This window comes from Rhodamnia argentea, chromosome 9 (assembly GCF_020921035.1).
Source record: "Rhodamnia argentea isolate NSW1041297 chromosome 9, ASM2092103v1, whole genome shotgun sequence".
Taxonomy (NCBI): domain Eukaryota; kingdom Viridiplantae; phylum Streptophyta; class Magnoliopsida; order Myrtales; family Myrtaceae; genus Rhodamnia; species Rhodamnia argentea.
This window is the reverse complement of record NC_063158.1, coordinates 5,980,849-5,997,391: the sequence shown is the minus strand read 5'-3', so window position 1 is coordinate 5,997,391 and position 16,543 is coordinate 5,980,849. Positions and strand designations below refer to the sequence as shown.

At 40.1% G+C, this 16,543-nt stretch overlaps 2 protein-coding genes across 5 annotated transcripts; both read right to left on the bottom strand.

The window, feature by feature from the left end:
* Positions 1 to 2,892: 2,892 nt before the first annotated feature.
* On the bottom strand, positions 2,893 to 15,562 carry LOC115748520 (U-box domain-containing protein 33-like). Of its 3 annotated transcripts, XM_048285039.1 has the most exons (10): positions 7,671 to 8,055; positions 7,193 to 7,206; positions 6,505 to 6,611; positions 6,154 to 6,275; positions 5,717 to 5,818; positions 5,101 to 5,353; positions 4,838 to 4,975; positions 4,355 to 4,699; positions 3,394 to 4,074; positions 2,893 to 3,275 (listed from the first exon to the last, which is right to left on the bottom strand). In XM_048285039.1, exons 1-10 carry the CDS (start codon positions 7,823 to 7,825, stop codon positions 3,096 to 3,098), a joined length of 2,097 nt encoding a protein of 698 aa, XP_048140996.1. In that variant the 5' UTR covers positions 7,826 to 8,055; the 3' UTR covers positions 2,893 to 3,095. The 3 variants fall into 3 exon arrangements, with proteins under 3 accessions (XP_048140996.1, XP_048140997.1, XP_030540879.1); XM_048285040.1 differs by lacking the exon at positions 7,671 to 8,055 and adding an exon at positions 15,495 to 15,562 and having other exon boundaries at positions 6,505 to 7,653; XM_030685019.2 differs by lacking the exon at positions 7,193 to 7,206 and having other exon boundaries at positions 6,505 to 6,620; positions 7,654 to 8,055.
* LOC115748525 (U-box domain-containing protein 33-like) lies at positions 10,733 to 15,935 on the bottom strand. 2 transcript variants are annotated; one of them, XM_048285041.1, is made up of 8 exons: positions 15,515 to 15,935; positions 14,338 to 14,441; positions 13,986 to 14,107; positions 13,526 to 13,627; positions 12,871 to 13,123; positions 12,234 to 12,599; positions 11,219 to 11,899; positions 10,733 to 11,096 (listed from the first exon to the last, which is right to left on the bottom strand). In XM_048285041.1, exons 1-8 carry the CDS (start codon positions 15,684 to 15,686, stop codon positions 10,917 to 10,919), a joined length of 1,980 nt encoding a protein of 659 aa, XP_048140998.1. In that variant the 5' UTR covers positions 15,687 to 15,935; the 3' UTR covers positions 10,733 to 10,916. The 2 variants fall into 2 exon arrangements, with proteins under 2 accessions (XP_048140998.1, XP_048140999.1); XM_048285042.1 differs by having other exon boundaries at positions 10,969 to 11,099; positions 11,222 to 11,899.
* Between the last annotated feature and the right edge of the window lie 608 nt (positions 15,936 to 16,543).

Below are 16,543 nucleotides of genomic sequence, written 5' to 3'. Positions count from 1 at the left end.
TGGTTCTGACCAAAAAAACAAAAAAACACATAGTTGTTCGGGTTTTACACACTTTAATGTTTGCTCTCGGCCACCTTTTCTTTGGTCGTTTCTTTCTTGTTGGAACATCCGATGAACTTCGTGACATGTTCATTCATTTAATGTCACATCCTCATTATATGATTAAGACAATTATTAATGGGCCATTAAATAAAATTTATCATTTATTCTATTTCTAATGTAAGCATCATACGCATAGGAGAAACAAATTCTATCCCGAGAATGGCGCATAGTATTGAGGCACATATTCTCTAAAGTAGTGGATGTGATTATTCAAGTTAAGGCTCATTTTGTTTCGCGAAAAATGAGACATTTAAAAAAAAAATTCTCAAAAATTTGATTTCCAAGAAAATGACAGTATTTTACGGTGTTTGGTAGAAACTTGAAAATGAATACGACTATATTTTTCGCGCGTTTGGTATGGAATGGATTTTCCTTTATGCATTCTTTTTAAATAATTTTTCATTTTCATTTTTTTTTAAATTAAAAAATCAAAATTTAATTATTTTTGTTTATTTATTTATTTGCTTTTTCCTTCTTCTTTGGCTAGTCGTCGACCATGGATTGGCCACAAGCGAGCTCGCGCCTCGCTAGATCGGCGAGCTTCGGGCTTGTCACTACTTGTGAGGCCTTAAGCTTGCCAAATCTAATGAGTCGCTCACCGCCGACTCGCGTGGCCTTGAGCTCGCCGTGACTCACCAACCTAATGCAAGGCGTCGAGCTCGCTGAAGAAGCCGAGGAGGTTGATGAAGGAGGAGATGAGGGAGATGATGGCGACGATCTCGGGGAGGGTGATGATGTGGAGGGAAGAGCGAGGCGGCAGGAGGAGGACGAGCAGCTCTAGAGACAAGGGGGATGAGACGAAGAAACTCTGGAGAGAGGAGTGGCCCTTCTGGTTGCGCGAGAAAGATGGGGGGGAAAGGAGAAACTCTAGAGAGAGAAGGAAACCCCGCGAGAAAGAGGGGGAAATGGAAGAGAAGATGCGAGGGCGAGAGGGCACAAGCCTAGGGAGAAAGATATTGGAAAATGATTTCCTTGCTTTTACAAGTGGAAATCATTTCCCACAGTTTCAGAAAGAATTTTTCTATTGACCGAAAAATATTTTCTTTGACCATATATTTTGACTCCAAGCACTAGAAATTGAGAAAAAACCGATTTTCAGGAAAATATTTTCCGTGAAACAAAAGCAGCCCATAATTTTGGATAGACATATTCCCGTGGTAGCAATTCAACTTGTGGGCATTCATTCAGCTATGATCAATACTAAGCTAATCTCAGCGCACATGTAAGGATTTTCTTAGGTAGTAGTATCCCTCCATCCCTAATTAGGGAAAACTTTCTCGCATCAGATTTTTTATTCATGGGTTATCCATATGGCACATCAAGGCAACGTGCGTGATTTTCATATCCGTAACTCTTCCGTCAAGAGAACGATCGGTGTAAATCTACTGGAACTGGAGATCTAGTGATGTTTTTGTCTGTTACCAGCAATTAGTAATCGATTGGAGGGACATTCCTTCCATAGTAATTCGAGGAAAACACGATCTTTCACGTTATGATCCGGTAAGTGCCATTAGATTCCTTAAATTAGATTTTATTACACTAAGTTGCCCAGAATAAGTTTAAAAATTTGCTGAGCTGGCATTCTAGCCATTTGTATTTGTCCAGGTGATGAAGTCGTGCGGACTATTGGCAAGGTGAAGAGCTTATGTAAATTTTGTACAATCTTACCCAGCTATATATATAAGGAAGAAAGAGCAATAAAAAATTTTCAGGTCAGTAATTGCAAGAGGATTGGGCCCAAGTCACTTTTTAAGCCCAAATTAAGATGGGCTCGACCCTGTCCTGGCCTCCTAGACTCCATGAGATCCGAAAGCCAATCGGATTCCCAGTGCTCGGGAAGAAGAATGGGTGGGATTTGATTACCATGGTTTCAATTCAACCATAATGGAAAAAAGGAATTGACGACTGAAAAATTATTTATTTCACAAGTAGAAACTGGAAAAATAGAGACCAGTGATGAAGAATTCTTCATGTAAGGAGATCAACAGTCCTGACCGAAAAGACAAGAACATTCTCATCTAGTTGCGATGCTAATTCTTTGGAAAAAAATTACCTAAAAAAGTCTTAAAGTTATTTCAACTGTATTGATTCGGTCTAAATTTTTTTTACCAATTGAGTTATAAACCTTTTGCAATTGTGCCAACTTAGACCATTTGACTAGTTAACGCTAATGTGGCAATTTTTAATATTTTTCTTCTTCTTTTTTTCCTTTTTTTTTATTGTTAGGGTTTGAACCTATAGGAGGCTCTCGGCCACCTACAACCTCTACTAGCTGGTTGCTAGTCGTACCACATAGGCCGATCGGCATCCACATCAACGATTTCCTATCAAAATTGGCCGGATAAACTCAATTGGCATAAATACAAAAAGTTTAGAATTAAATTAGCATAATTGGAAAGTTTAGTACTGAATTGACACCAATATAAAATATTTAAGACTTTCTTGACACTTTTTCCCATATTCAAGGATGAAAGTGGACTTACTCAAACCAACCAAGCGATTGTGAGCAGTCTCCGCTGCTCAGAAACCAAAGCCAGTCCTAAGAGTTCGGGCAGAAGATAATTTACTCCTTATGGTAATAACCCATTGACAGTTTCTTTAAGTGAAAAGTACACACCAACAAAGAAACAATAAGAGATTATTGCAGGTATAAGTGAAATAGTCACAGTGACTTGGATTCTGTCAGCAATAAGGTGCGCTACCATTGAACCATCACGAAGATAAGCAAGCTGTCTGAAACTGCACAAAACTAGCAACTGCAGAGTTGCTAATCAAGAGGGCAAAGAAGGATAACCAGATTGTGGTTAAATTCCATGATATAGAGATGCAGTTGAAATAGATTTCATGCAATTTTAAACACATTTCGTAGCATATGCACACTTAAGAAATCCACTCATGGTATGTACAGACCGTAAGTGCGAGGTGGTCAAACCGATACCCAAGACCTAGACACTGAAACGCCTATGATACAATTCGATGCCAAAGTTAAAGGTTCAATGGTTTTGCAGCCACTCTTGAATCATTGAACGGAGAGTCTGATTCGGGAAGAGCTCACAGTTTGGAAGCTGAAGATTCGTCATGGGCGAAGTATCATGGCCGCTAAGCCAGAACCTTATTGCCTCTGCTTCATAAGTAAAACCATCTGCTGCCACATGAGGATCTTGCATAATTTCCTAAACGCAAAGTCAAATGAAGTACATAAATCATGATCAACATATTCAAGCCAACAAATGGAAATTCGATTTAAACAGCGAATAGTATATGCTGAGATGAACTGATAAGCCGACTCACATGGGAGATGGGACAAGTGAAATATTGAGGAGGCTGGCCAGGCTCTTCTGGACCAGACCGACTGGATAATGAGGCTTCACAACAGGTTCGCATCCTTTCAAGTACTGGCCACACCTGTGACCTAAGACATGGTCGATTAGTGCTATCAATGTCACGGCAACTTAATGCCAGGTGAGCCAGCTCCTTGGCTTGCTCGAATGGCCACTGCCCTGCTGTAGGATCCAACAGGGCACTTAAATGCCCTACATCTAAGGCATTTTGCATCACTTCATCTAAGTTCAGGGCCGCTCTCCCAGTCAGTAAACGCAGTAACACATCACCAAATGAATAAACATCAGAGGCAAAAGACAATTCTCCTGTCGTGGGGGAATGAGACGAAGCAGAATGCAATCCAAAGTTAGTTATTTTGGCCACGAAGTTGGAGTCAAGAAGAATATTTCCCGGTTTCAGATCGCCATGTACCAGACCATAGCAAGAATGAAGAAACATAAGCGCAGCACATGTATCTGCACAAATATGTATTCGAGTTTGCCAAGATAGATGGTTGCTGCTGTCCCTGGCTCTGAGTTGGTCTTCAAGGCTGCCATTTGGGAGGTACTCATAAATGGCAGCAGAAATATCGGGGCAGACGCCAATGAGGCTTACCAAATTAGGATGCCTTGACTTAGTCGCAACTTGAATCTGAAACAGAACCAACAAATATGGGAGAGTGACCCCAACACGACCCCAGCTAACAAGATAAAGATTACTAGATTACCATAGTAAAAAAATATCTCGATCATTCATATATCAGACTTGTCCCTATATAAAACAATAGACAGATCTCCAGTAATTTTTAGATTTAGATTGCATTGTTAATCTTTAAGAAAATTAGAGTCACCGGCGTGCTTTCTTAAGGTTTTGCAGCCACTTGACCTTTTCCTGGTTCCCTAGACAACATCATGAGGCACAACCACCTTACCTCATGATGGTAGTTGGAGAGGTGCAGCATCTTTATGGCCACTTGCGTGTGATGAAGCGAACCTTTGTATGTGCTCCCATACTCCCCTTCCTCAATCATTAATGATGGATCAAAACTCTGGGTAGCTTCCTCTATATCGGAGAACGAAAACACAGAAATGAACTCCTCTCTACGTGCACTGGAGGGTTCGCTTGTTTGGCTAGCCAATAGTTCCTCATTCAGCATCTGCAGTTCCTCATGCTGTTTCTTCAGCACTTCGAATGCTTCCTTTTCTTTTGGTAGCAATTCCTCAAGATCTTTCCTCCATCTCAGCTGCTCATTGTAAACATTTTCAAGTGTTTTAAGCTGCAAATAAGCAACGAAATCAGCAGATCGCATGATAATGCTTGAAACTTGTTTCAGAACTACTCTATCCAAATAATTCATGCTGCATCAAAACAATATAACGGACAATTCAGTAAGGCCTCATAACAAGTACTTTACCTTGCGGGAAGCCTCATTTGCTGTTTTCTCAGCTTTCTGACGCCGGATCAACTCTTCCAGTGCCTCCCGTTTTGCACGTTCAACTTCTTTCCTTGCTTGGTCAAGTTGCTCGTAGAGATCCTCGCTATAACTTCCTTCCTGAGAGAAGATAATCATGGTCGCATTCATAAGAAAGATCTACCCTCCCAGTAATTTGTCTAACACCAGCTGCAGCATATAAATTACAGACACGTACAGTCTAAAATGGAAAAGAAAATTCACACCATTCCAGTATAACTTTGATTTTGACTGTAGCCTTCATGTGCACGCACTGAACTTGATTCAGTCATATGGTTGCTCCCCTCACCCGTTTCATACCGAACCAAAGCTAGATCATCTTCGACTTCACTAGAGTTGGATCTTGAATGAAGCGAACTAAGAGGAGGACTCCTTATATTTTGTAGTCCAGATTCAACAACAAAACTACCTGGTAATGTTGGTGTGACGTCCATATCGTAAGTATTCAAATCACCTTCCCTGTAAAGATTTGGATGTCACATCTAGTGAGATAAGGTCGTATTTAACTAAAGCTCGAAATAAATTTTAGAAAAAGCTTAAGCAGCAATCACAAATATACTCACGAACATAAAAAGCCTTAACCGAAACCTCAAGAAGTGGATGTCCATGGTTTCCATCAGCAAATGGAGATGGGAATCTGGGAAACTTAGGGTCCCTTTGGAGTGACTTTGACTTTCATTGAACAATGAAAACTCAAAAGTCTTTGAAAATCAATCCAAGTGAACTTTTAAAGTCATTTACAATTATTGCAAATATGTTCCCTGAGATTTATCATCTTCATGCTTTCCATAATTACACCTCAATAAAAGTGGTCACATGTACCTTGAGCAAATTAGGAGCCCATTGCAGACAAACCAAATATGACAAGATGGATGCGCATGCTGGTTTACAAATTTGGCTTTCATGGATGTGAGTTGCATCCCCCTGCAACGTCAAAAGCAGATGAGCAAGCAATTTTGAGAATACAAATGAAAAAGGAAAAGGACACGAATTTTTAGACATGTACTTGTCAATTTAAAATACAATACCAAGCAAACAGCTCAACCTAAGTCCGATCATTACAATTGGCTGCTTCATTACACACAGGATTCTAGGTTTAGTCTGCCAAGATAATCCTAGTAGGTCGCTCAGATAAGTAACTATGCTAGTTCATTACCCTTAATCTAGGACCAGGACAGGGTAAATATCAGATTAGCTTGTACTGCCCAAATACTGTAATTTAATTAAAGATACAATCATACATCATGGTTAGGTCGTACTCCAAATAGTGTCTGTCTGCAGCTGCTCCCATGACAAGCTTCGTGATGGCATGCTGCTCGATGAGTTCCACAATCCCTTTTCCTATATCTTGCATCTCAATGTATCTTTTCCTGGCCTGAACCTGAAGAAAGAAACGGCCGTTTGCACACATAAATACCCTCTGGAACTTTTTATTTGGCTGCAGTAGTTCTAGTCTTCTCACAATTTTGCTTCAGGTAAAAACAAATAACCATGATATGAGAGATTCACCCACCATGTAGGTCAAATTATTTACAAAGAACAGAGAATTTTTGCAATCAATAATAATTTTTAGAAGCAACAAATGTGCACTATAGAAGGAAGGTACTAACCCTTGCTTGGTCACATATGTGAATGTACTCATCCAGAATGCTTTCCATCTCTTGCCTTGCGAGTTCTTCGGGATTCCTGGAGGAACTATCATAAAACGGGCGTTCTGCTAAGCCACCTTCAACCACATAAAGGAAACTATCGTTACAGAACTATAGCAGAGGAAAAGTACTTTAAGTAGAACTTGAAAGAAATCCTGGCAATTCACTTGCATTCAAATACTATATCTCGAGAGTGGGTCATTCTCAGGAGCCAGAGAAAATTTATGTCCCAAACCATTTTGCAGATGCATCATCCTTCGTACAGTCATACTAAGTATCAAAATAAATCAAGATTCAAACCCGCCATCATAAGACATATTCCCGGAAATATAAGATCCGCAGTGGGCAATTTCTACGCCCAAAATCGACGAACAACCCATCTATGAATGAAGTCCAATAATGTGCTTGGGTACAGATAAACTTCCTTCAATTAGTCCCACGAAACAATCATCGGAGATCCCCTTGCTGATAGCGTGCAGGTGCACCCAATTTTACAGAAAAAAGAAAAAAGATGGCCATGAAACTAACCAAAAGCAAGCATGTCTCCACTTCTTGGATCACTCAACAGGATTTTCATATTTGAAGTAAATGTATTGTCGCCTTTGAGGGAATTGACAAACAAGAAGCAATCTCTTTCAACATATGCCACATGGATTCAGCTGACCAAGAGATGATATTAATGAGATTGACAAAGCAATCTCGTTAAGTTATTACCATAATGGTTACTACGAAAGAGCAAAGTCAACCCTTTGACAACCAAAGAGCAGTAAAATCTCCAGCAGATTATCGTGTGTGCTTGAAAGCTTCTTCTGAGCAAAGTATCAAACATTGCAGGAACATGATTGAGCCTACAAGGAGACCCTAAAACTCATAAAAGCAAATTCAAGCCGACAGGAAATGAACCATATGAAAATTCACAACATTTCGAGTATATGATTCCGTGTCTCCTTGCAATACACAGCAAACTGAAAAGAAAGGCAGAAAAAAAAAATTGGTGGGTCAAAACCTACTGGAAAGTCATGCCATGACACTGTTCAACTCCACAGTTCTGATAATCAATGTTTGTAAATGAACAATGCATAAGACGAACTAACATGGCAAAGCCATCACCTCTTAACCCGGCACGATGATGTTGGTGAACATGAATGATGCCAAAGTCGCCTCCGAAATTATACAATGCCCACAAAAGGGCCGACTTGCTTTCCGTCACGTCCCTCCCCACCGCGACGTAGACTCTTTCGTTGAACACCCTCGCCGGCGATTGACCGTCACTGACTTCCATCGTCGCCGCCGCCCAACTCGGAACAGGGGAAGAACCAAGCGGACAGAGCAACTTTACCTGGCGAGAGACACCGATCAGTGACGACCCAGATGAGCTTTCGCGATTCGTTTGGTCATAATCGACTGGTGTCCGCTTTTGTGCTCGCGCACTGGACAGAAATGTCCAATCAGCTTCGAGAGGGCCACTGTGGCGAGCCAAAGAGCCAAGGCGTCAAAGGATTGCCGTGTCCTTTAACTTCCAAAGGAAGGCGTTTGTTTCCTTTTTGTTTTCTCTTCATTGTTTCCAAAGTCTTCGTGAAGTCAATGGCCAAAAGAAAGCAGAGTCGAAAGCCAGAGCTCGCGGGGAAACGGAGGGGAAAATGGCCAGCATATACCATCTCCTTTATGTGTTCTCTTTGCTTTTTACCTTTGTTCCCCACATTTATTCTTTGATATTTCTCTTCTTCCAATGAACCATATAATTCCATGGAAAATTCAATCGCGACATTTCGATAGTCGTCCTTTCGAAAAATCGTCCGCACCGAAGATACTTTACAAACGCACCATTGTTTCTAATGTTGTGTTCGGGTAAATGGCTGAATAGAATTGAATTAGGGAACGACATAAAATGACGATTCTGGAGCCTTTTGTTTAGTAAGATGCGAATGAAAATGAAATGAAGATTAGTGTGTGTGGTTGTAAGACTTGATGTCGCGATAGGATATTTTCATAAATTTCATTTACAGTGTGTTGGCGGATGCGTGTGCGCTTTGCGTATGTGCAAGAAGTTGTCAGTCAAAAGACTAAGCAAACACACAATATGAAATTGGTCTTGTGCCTGATGCTATCACCAAGTAATGGAATTCCACTAGAAAATGCAAAAATTTGGATCCATCAACTGTGGATGAGAGATGCCTAGGTTTAATGTCCCCAGCACCATCACGAAAAAGAGATAACAACAACACCAATAGATTGAAGGATATCTTGGCGTGTGCTCACCATTGATGCCGGGTTCGGTGATCGGCCGTCGGTTGAGCTTTGATTTTATAACGGACCTGTCTTTGCGGTGGAATGAGTGAGTTTCTACGGACTGTACCAAGTTGATTCATCGTTCAAATTTACTTGTTTTATTTGATTTCCATCTTTATCTTAAAGCGATGTATCTCTCTTTCGAGTTGAAATGAAAATTTGCTTTTGACAAAAAAAAAAAAATTGTGCATGAGAGAAAGCATTTCTGTTTTTACGAAAGGAATTCCTCAAGATTATATACTTTACTCTCTTTTTTGTCTTATTCTAAATACCGTGGCGGCCGCACTTAGACAGTACTCAAAACTTTTACAGTGTACAAATTTTTGCCACATAGATTCACAGATATTGTTACGTAAACTTTTGAAATTTGAATAATATTCTAAAAAGTCGGCGGGAATGCGAAAAACAAAGTCTAAACAAACAAGCTCTAAGAGGATGGGATTTATTCTTGCAAATTCAATAAAATACCAGTGTGGAATACTAACATATCTATCGAAAAGCTAACAAATCTCAATCGAATTTTTCCTTTCCAAATGTCCTCAACTATTTATGGTACAACTATCAATCTAGGAAAAGATGTGTAAGTTAATAATTACATACAATGCTTATAGGCATGCGGCCCTACTGGTAAAGGGAATTGGGAGAGGGTGAGAATGCCAGTATCATAGGTGCGGGATTCGACTCCCGTCAAAAGTCAGAGAGAGGAGAATTAGAGATATGACAGACAAAAAATAATAATAATAATAATTACATATACTTCTTTTTCACAATTTTTAAATATATGCCATAAATTGGCATTCAAAATTTTTAACAAAATCACCTCGTTATATGAAATATCTGAACCATTAAATTAATAATTGATAAAAGGATCAATATGAGGAAATTGCATAAATGTGTGTGGACAGAGAAAAGTATATTAAGATTTGATATATTTAGGAATGTCATTTTGGGTAGAAAAGGATTTTATTAATTTTTGAAAAAATGAGAGAGATATTGGAATTATTGGTTTATGCTCATACACTACTGTTTGGGAGATAATACTGGAAATTTTGTCTGTCAAATTTTGTTTAGTGACGTCATTGTAAATGGTAATATTCCAAAATAAAAAGGACGAAATGGTGATTATGCTTAGGGAAAAAGTGGGTGATTAATCAATGAATAATTAGGTATTAAAAAAATAATCATTTAAATAGGTATTGTGATTGCAAGGGTAAATTTGGAAAGCAACAAGGGAAAAAGACATTGTTGGCTTACATTTACAGGTACATACGAACTTTTTCGATTCTACGACAATGTGCCTCGAAGGATTTCAAATAAGAGTCGTTCGGATTTTGCACCAATTTATACCATTCCTTTGAAAATTGTGGATCATTTTATTAACAATCTCTTTTCATTACTGTTTCAAGCATTTGGTGATGAAATGGTTTTGCTTAGTTTTTCAAGCACTGAGTTTTTTGCATACATGTGTTGCGCGTGCAAATCCATGAGCAACAACATTGAAATCGGTGTGTCTTTTTAGAGGGTAATTGCATAAATGGTCATTAACTTTGACTAAATGTGCAATGTCGTCCATGAACTTTTAATTTGTTCAATATAGCCCTTGCATTTTATCTCAATGTGTGACATCGTCTCTGAATTTTTTTGTACATGCTCAATTTACTTTGTCCTTAATGTGCGATGTCGTCCCCAAACTTTTAAATTGTTCAATGTGATCCCTGAAACTTTTGTTATATGTTCAATTTAGTCCATGGACCACATTAAACAAATTAAAAATTCAAGAATAGCCTTGCATGTTGGGCCAAAATTCAGGAACTATTTATATCATTCTCCTTTTGTTATAAGCAAAATGCAAAATGCAAACAAATCACTTGAAGAAGGGAAAGAGCAATGAGAGCTTACCCAAGGAAATACCAACTAAGGACAGAAGATTTGCCAAAGCAGAGCATTTCGGTGGAGATGAGATGTAAAGTTTCAACGGTGTTATCTCACTTACAGGATACAGAGATGCAGTTGAAACAGATTCCATGCAGTTTTCAACAACATTTTCGCAGGCTATGTACACTTCCATGCCAAAACTATAAGGTTCAACGGCTTTGCGGCCACTCTTGAATCATGGAACGGAGAACCTGATTTGGGAAAAGATCGAGGGTTGAGAGCGGACAGTTCGTCATGGGTGAAGTGTTGTTGCCACTGAGCCAGCGCCTTATTTCCTCCGCTTCGTAAGTGAAACCATCTGCCGCCACATGAGGATCTCGCATGATGTCCTACACGGGCGGTCGAAATCAAGTACATTAATCAATGATCAACGTATTCAGGCCAACATACGGATACCTGGTTTAGGCAGTGAATGATATCTATGCTGAGAAGAAATGATAAGCTGACTCACTCTGGAGATTGGACAAATGAAATGAGGTGGAGGCTGGCTGGGCTCTTCTGGACTGGATTGACCGGATAAAGAGGCTTCACAATGGGTTCGCATCCGTTCAAGTACCGGCCACACCTGTGACCCGAGATCTGGTCGATTATCGCTATCGATGTCACGGCAACTTAATGCCAGGTGAGCCAGCTCCGTGGCTTGCTCGAATGGCCAGTGCCCTGCTGTAGGATCCAAGACAGCACTTAGATTCCCTACATCTAATGCATTTTGCATCACTTCATCTAAATTCAGGGCCGATCTCCCAGTAACTAGCCGCAGTAACACATTACCAAATGAATATACATCAGAGGCAAAAGATAACTCTCCCGTCGTTGGGGAATGAGACGGGGCAGAACGCAATCCAAAGTTCGTTACTTTGGCCGCAAAGTTGGAGTCAAGAAGAATATTTCCTGGTTTCAGATCGCCATGTACTATACCATAGCAAGAGTGAAGAAACATGAGCGCAGCACATATATCTGCACAAATACGTATTCGAGTTTGCCAAGATAGATGGTTGCTGGTGTCCCTGGTGCTGAGTTGGTCTTCAAGGCTGCCATTCGGGAGGTACTCATAAATGAGAGCCGTAGCATCAGGGGAGACTCCGATGAGGGTTACCAAATTAGGATGCCTCGACTTGGTCACAAGTTGAACCTGAAACAGAACCGTCAAGTATGCGAGAGAGCCCACAACACTACCCCGGCGAACAAGATAAAGATCGCTAAATTACCATAATAAAAAAATAACATCTTGATCATTCATTTATCAGACTTGTCCGAAATAAAACGATAATCAGATCTCCAATAAGTTCTAAGATTTAGACTGCATTATCAATCTTTACGTAAATTGTGCTTCTTAAGTTTTTTGCAGTCACTTGACCTTTTCCCGGTTCCATAGACAACTTCATAATGCCATTTCCCTAATAATCTTTCATTTAAATTGTTTTGTGAGCCTTCCAGGAAATTCCAACAATACAGAACCACCTTACCTCCTGATGGTAATAACAGGGGCGCATCATCTTTATGGCCACTTGCGTGTGATGAAGCGAACCTTTATAAGTGCTCCCATACTCCCCTTCCTCAATCTTTAATGATCGATTAAAACTGTCGGTAGCTTCCTCTAGTTCGTACCAAGAAAACTCAGAAACGAAGCCCTGTCCATGTGGACCGGAGGGTTCACTCATACGGTTAGCCAAGAGTTCAGAGTTAGCTTCCAGAGCATCTTCGTACAGCATCTCTAGTTCCTGATGTCGATTCCTAAGCTCTTCAAATGCTTCTTTTTCTATCACTAGCGATTCCTCAAGATCTTTCCTCACTCTTAGCTGCTCATTGTATATATCTTCAAGTGCTTTAAGCTGCAAATAGGCAAAAATATCGGCAGATAGCATAATGATGTTTGAAATTCTCTAGGAATAATTTTATCAAAACATTTCATGCTACATTAAAACAATAAATTTAGTACTGACATCCAAATAGGGTCTCATAGCAAGGACTTTACTTTGCGGGTAACCCCATTTGCAGTTTTCTCAACTTTCCTTGTAATTTATCTAAACACTGGCTATAGTATCTTCACCGGAACTTGAAATTATGATTGGATACAGTCTAAAAAGAAAAGAGGGTTCTCACCATTCCAGTATAACTTTGGTTTTGACTGTAGCCTTCATATTCACGCAGGGAATTTGGTCCAGAAATATAATTACTCCTCTCAACCCTTTCATACCGGACCGAAGATAGATCGTCTTCGACTTCACTAGAGTTGGATCCTGAATGAACTGAACCAAGAGGACTCCTTACATTTTGTAGTCCAGATTCAACACCAGAACTACCTGGTAATACTGATGGGGTGATGTCCATATCGAAAGTGTTTAAATCACCTTCCCTGTAAAGATTTGGTAGGTCACATCAACTGAGATAAGGTTGTGTTCAAGTAAAGCTTGAGATGAGTTTTAGAAAAAGCTTAAGCACCAATCTCCAATATACTCCTGTACATAAAAAGCCTCAACCAAAGCCTCAAGAAGTGAATGTGCATGGGTTCCATCAGCAAATGGAGATAGGGACCTTGGAAAACTTAGGGTTTCTTTGGAGTGACTTTCTTTTTCTTATACTTATTTAGTTTTCAGCATTTGGGTTAGACTTTTATTTAACAATGAACACCCAAAGCCTTTGATAATCAATACATATAAACTTCTAAAGTCATTTGGAATCATTGAAAATTTGTTCCCTGAGATTTATCATCTTCATGCTTGCCACAATTACACCTAAATAAAATGATCACGCGTACCTTGAGTAGATTTGGTGCCCATTGCAGACAAACCAGATGTGACAAGATGAATGTGCATGCTGGTTTACAAATTTCGCTTTCGTGGATGTGAGTTGCATCCCCCTGCAACGTGAAAAGCAGATGAGCAAGCAATTTTGAGAATACAAATGAAAAAGGAAAAGGACACGAATTTTTAGACATGTACTTGTCAACTTAAAATACAATACCAAGCAAACAGCTCAACCTAAGTCCGATCATTACAATTGGCCGCCTCATTACATACAAGATTCTAGGTTTAGTCTGTCAAGATAATCCTAGGCAGTCGCTCAGATAAGTAACTATGCTAGCTCATTAAGCAAAGACTGACTACTGTTGGGCCCTTATTCTAGGACCAGGATGGGGTAAATATCCGATTAGCTTGTATTGCCCAAGTACTGTAATTTAATTAAAGATACAATCCTGAGTCATGATTAGGCCGTACTCAAAATAGCGTCTGTTTGCAGCTGCTCCCATGACAAGTTTCGTAATGGCATGGTGCTCAATGAGTTCCACAATTCCTTTCCCTATATCTTGCGTCTCAACGTATCTTTTCTGAGCAGGAACCTGAAGAAAGAAACGGCAGTTTGCACACGTAAATACACTCTGAAACTTTTTATTTGGCTGCAGTAGTTCTAGTCTTCCAGCAATTTTGCTTCAGGTAAAAATAAATAACTGTGATATGAGAGATTCACCTGCGATGAAGGTCAAATTACTTACAAAGAATAGAGAGTTTTGTGCAATCAATAGTCATTTTTAGAAGCAACAAATGTGTACTATAGAAGGAAGGTACTAACCTCTGCTTGGATACACATGTGAATGTACTCATCCAGAATGCTTTCCATCTCTTGCCTTGCAAGTTCTTGAGGATTCCTGGATCCACTACCATAAGACAAGCGTGCTGCAGAGCAGAGTTCAACCGCATAAAGGAAACTATTGTTACAGAACTATAGCAGAGGAAAACTACACTAAACTAGAACTTGAAAGGAATGCTGGCAATTCGCTCGCATTCAAATACTATTTTTCTGGAGTGGGTCATTCCCAGGAGGCAGAGAAAACTTATCTCCTGAACCATTTCGCAACTTCAGACAATGATACTAAGTAGTAAACTAGTGAAGATTCAACCACGCAGTCATAACACATATTAGGGGAAATATAAGATTCACGGTGAGCTATTTTTACACCCAAAATCGACGAATGACCCATCTATCGATAAAGTCCAATAATGTGCTTGGGTAGAGATGAACTTCCTTCAAAGCAGTCCCACAAAACTATCATCTGCAGTCATTGGAGATCTTCTTGCTGATAGAGTGCAGGTGCACCCAAATTTCAAAAAAAAAAAAAATAATAATAATAATAAGGCCATGAAGCTAATAAAAAACTACCAATTCTCCACTTCTTAGTTCGCTCAACAGGATTTCACATCGACTAAATCGTACTCTCGCCTTTGAGGGAATTGACTAACGACGAAGCAATCTCTTTCAACATGTGCCACATGGATACAGCTGACCAAGAGATGATATTAATGAGATTGACACAGCAATCTGCAATCTCATTAAGTCATTAGCATAATGATTGCCAAACATGGTCATCCCTTCGACAATAAAAGAGTAGTAAAATCTCGAGCAGATTATATGTGTGCTTGAAAGCTTCCACTGAGCAAAGTATCAAACATTGCGGGAACATAACTGAGCCTAGAAGGAGACCCTAAAACTCATAAAAGCAAACTCAAGCCGCCATGAAATGAGCCATATGGAAATTCACAACATTACAAGTACATGGTCCTGTGTCTCCTTGCCAATACACAGCAAACTGAAAAGGTCAAAAAGAAAACATTGTGGGTTACAATCTATTGGAAAGCCACGCCATGACACTGTTCAACTCCACACTTCTGACAATCAATGACTGGAAAAAGAACGACGTATAAGATGGATTAAATTGGCAAAGCCATCACTTTTGAACACGATCACTTACGAGATGGATTCAGCTGACGAGGCTGATGAACGTGAATGATGCGAAAGTCGCCTCCGAAATTCTCCAATGCCCACGAAAGGGTCGACTTGCTTTCCCGCACGTCCCTCCCCACCGCCACGTAGACTCTGTTGTTGACCTCCTCCGCCGGCGATTGACCGTCACTGACCTCCATCACAGCCGCCGCTCAAACTCGAAACAGAATGGAAGAAGAACCGAGCGAACAGAGCAACTTTACCTTGCGAGAGACACTGATCAGTGATGACCCAGATCAGTTTCTTTTGGATTCGTTCGCTTATATACTAGACTGGCGTCTGTGTTTGTGTTCGCGCACAGGAGGGAAATGTCCAATCAGCTTCAGGAGCCAATCATGGCAAGCCAACTAGCCAAGGTGCCAAAGTATGGCTGTCTCTTTCACCTCTCTCTCTCTGTGTACACAGTCGAGGAGGGAAAAAGCGGCTAACTTCCGAGGGAAGGCATTTGTTTCTTGTCGTTTTCTCGTTTGTCGTTTCCCAAGTCTTTGTGAAGTCAATGGCTAAAAGCAACTGCCGGGAAAGCAAGAATTTTCCGGGAAACGGACTGGGAAAAGGCCATCATCGTGCTCGAGAAGTGTGGGGGTCCACACGCACTGCCATTCCCTTGATGGACGAAATAATTTGGAGTTCTTCTATGGGCATCTTTGCTTTTTGGGACAAAATATTTTTCCAATAAATGCCATTGAAGTCCACGTCGGATTATTGGAAACTCCTAAATTATCTCTACTTATTGATAAATAAACATCTTAATAGGATCGGTGAACTTTGTTTCGCGGATGCGATCTCGATATGTACTTCTCTTCCGATTATCAAGAAACTCGATGAAATTCAATCACGACACCTCGACAATCGTCATTTGAAAAAATCGTCGGCATTGAAAATACTTTTACTTATGTATCGTTGGATGTAATGTCGTGTTTCTTATGGCGGAGTGTAAAGGAATTAAGGAATGACATGGCACGACGATCCCGATAGCGTATGTGATAATTGATATCTC